Source organism: Tachysurus vachellii, chromosome 24 (genome assembly GCF_030014155.1).
Source record: "Tachysurus vachellii isolate PV-2020 chromosome 24, HZAU_Pvac_v1, whole genome shotgun sequence".
In the NCBI taxonomy this organism is placed as follows: Eukaryota; Metazoa; Chordata; class Actinopteri; order Siluriformes; family Bagridae; genus Tachysurus; species Tachysurus vachellii.
The window spans coordinates 5,942,956-5,945,626 of NC_083483.1; the positions used below are offsets into that span (position 1 = coordinate 5,942,956).

A 2,671-nucleotide genomic window follows, 5' to 3' on the forward strand; every position below is an offset into this window, starting at 1 on the left:
CCTTGTGTAAAGTTGCCAAGTCTCTATTCCATACTACAACTTATAGGGACATGGAAGAAAATAGTCCGGGAAGAGATTATGTACAGATTTGGACCACACACCATATATATACATATATATAAATGTGTGTGTGTGTATATAAACTCCCCATAATTATATTTCCTGCTTCATATGTATAAGTACTGCATTATCAGAACTGTCAATCATCACATCAGCGGTATCTGTTACACACACTACTGCTGCTGTATAATTGTACAAAACCATAATACTGCACAATACTGTTATTTACACTACCATGCACTTCTCACACGTTATGTACATACCTGATCTGTCATATATTCTGTATTCATATTTAATACTCGTACTGTCTATATTGTATCTCATCGTCTTGTCTAGTCTGTGTCGTCTTGTCTCGTACAGTCTGTGTCGTCTCGTACAGTCTGTGTCCTCTTGTCTCGTACAGTCTGTGTCGTCTCGTCTCGTACAGTCTGTGTTGTCTCGTACAGTCTGTGTCGTCTCGTCTCGTACAGTCTGTGTTGTCTCGTACAGTCTGTGTCGTCTCGTCTCGTACAGTCTGTGTTGTCTCGTACAGTCTGTGTTGTCTCGTACAGTCTGTGTCGTCTTGTCTCGTACAGTCTGTGTCGTCTCGTCTCGAACAGTCTGTGTTGTCTCGTACAGTCTGTGTCGTCTCGTACAGTCTGTGTCGTCTCGTACAGTCTGTGTCGTCTCGTACAGTCTGTGTCGTCTCGTCTCGTACAGTCTGTGTCGTCTCGTCTCGTACAGTCTGTGTCGTCTCGTCTCGTACAGTCTGTGTCGTCTCGCCTCGTACAGTCTGTTTCGTCTCGTACAGTCTGTGTCATCTCGCCTCGTACAGTCTGTCGTCTCGTACAGTCTGTCATCTCGCCTCGTACAGTCTGTCGTCTCGTACAGTCTGTGTCGTCTCGTACAGTCTGTGTCGTGTCGTCTCGCCTCGTACAGTCTGTGTCGTCTCGTACAGTCTGTGTCGTCTCGTACAGTCTGTGTCGTCTCGTACAGTCTGTGTCGTCTCGTCTCGTACAGTCTGTCGTCTCGTACAGTCTGTGTCGTCTCGTCTCGTACAGTCTGTGTCGTCTCGTCTCGTACAGTCTGTGTCGTCTCGTCTCGTACAGTCTGTGTCTTCTCGCCTCGTACAGTCTGTGTCGTCTCGTCCAGTCTGTGTCGTCTCGTACAGTCTGTGTCGTCTCGTCTCGTACAGTCTGTGTCGTCTCGTACAGTCTGTCGTCTCGTACAGTCTGTTTCGTCTCGTCTCATACAGTCTGTGTTGTCTTGTGCAGTCTGTGTTGTCTTGTATAGTATAGTGTTATTTATATCTGTACTTTTGAGAGTCACAAACCAAAATTCCACAATTTCCAAATAAACCTGATTCTGACATATACATACATACACATACACACACATACACACACTATATATATATATATATATATACATACATATATATATATATACACACACACACACACACACACACACACACACATACATATACATACATATATATAGACACATACATATATACTATACAGGGTTACTCTGATGTTTTTATTAACACACTTTGACTAACCACATTATCACTTGTATAAGATTGTTATAAACGAAGCTATAAACTTATCTTAGCACAGAGACCTAGCAGGTCACCGGATGTCTTTACCTTTGAAGTTTTTAATCACCAGTTTCTTCGAGGTGCCTGATTTAGAGGTCGGTGTTTTAGTGACTCCGTTGCTGTTTTCCACCAGAGCTGAGAAACTCGCGCTCTTGTTGTGTCGAGACTCTTCTGCCATCATTTACAACTTGTTTTTTAAACTCGCACCGTTGTGTTTTATCGCTGAAAACGACGCCTTCTTCGGTTCAAACACCTCGACGTGTGTATAACGTGAAACGCGTTTGCTGACAAAGTTGAACCCGAGAGGAACTACAGCTGAAGTTAGCCGGCTAGCCGAGTTAGCACGGCTGCTAATGCGTAAAAACAAACATGTAAACAGTGTAAATAACAAAAAACAGTCGCCCGACACATACGTTTACACCTTATGTAGCGTTTTGGCTTAATATCTGATAGAGAGACCACACAGTGTCTAGTAAACAGGGCACAATGTTCATCGTTAACTGGCTAATTTCCCCTCAAACACTACAACAAAATGGCCCTTATATCAGGGTTGCCAGGTCTGCACAAAAGATGTGTGTGTGTGTGTGTGTTCACAAATATTCTCTCCATCGTGCAACTTGTACTGTAATGTTTTAAGTTTCAAAGAAATAAAAAAAAAATTTGTCTGATTTCAATTATAATGTACATTTATGTACATTATGTACATAATGTACATATAAATGTACATTTATAATGTACATTACTGATTGTAGATCTTGTCTCTAAGGAAAAATTAAGATTATTTGTACTTTTTTTTTTTTTTACATATCTATCTATCTATCTATCTATCTATCTATCTATCTATCTATCTATCTATCTACGGTCAAGCCCGAAATTACCCCTGGCAAATTATGACTTAGTTACTTTTATTCAACCAGCAAGTTTTTTCTTGATTAGAAATGACACAGGCATCTCCCAGAAGATAATAAGACGATATACAAGAGGCATCATTGTGAAAAAAATTATTACTCATTTTTTATTTACATTTGA

The 2,671-nt window shown here is 40.7% G+C and overlaps 1 protein-coding gene across 1 annotated transcript in view; it reads right to left on the minus strand.

Moving 5' to 3' along the window:
* cul4a (cullin 4A) overlaps positions 1 to 2,194 on the minus strand; it is a 22,718-nt gene extending 20,524 nt beyond the window's left edge. The window contains exon 1 of the mRNA XM_060860062.1: positions 1,691 to 2,194. Within this exon, the coding sequence (XP_060716045.1) occupies positions 1,691 to 1,823 (133 nt within the window). The 5' untranslated portion in view covers positions 1,824 to 2,194. The remainder of the gene's footprint in view (positions 1 to 1,690) is intronic.
* Between the last annotated feature and the right edge of the window lie 477 nt (positions 2,195 to 2,671).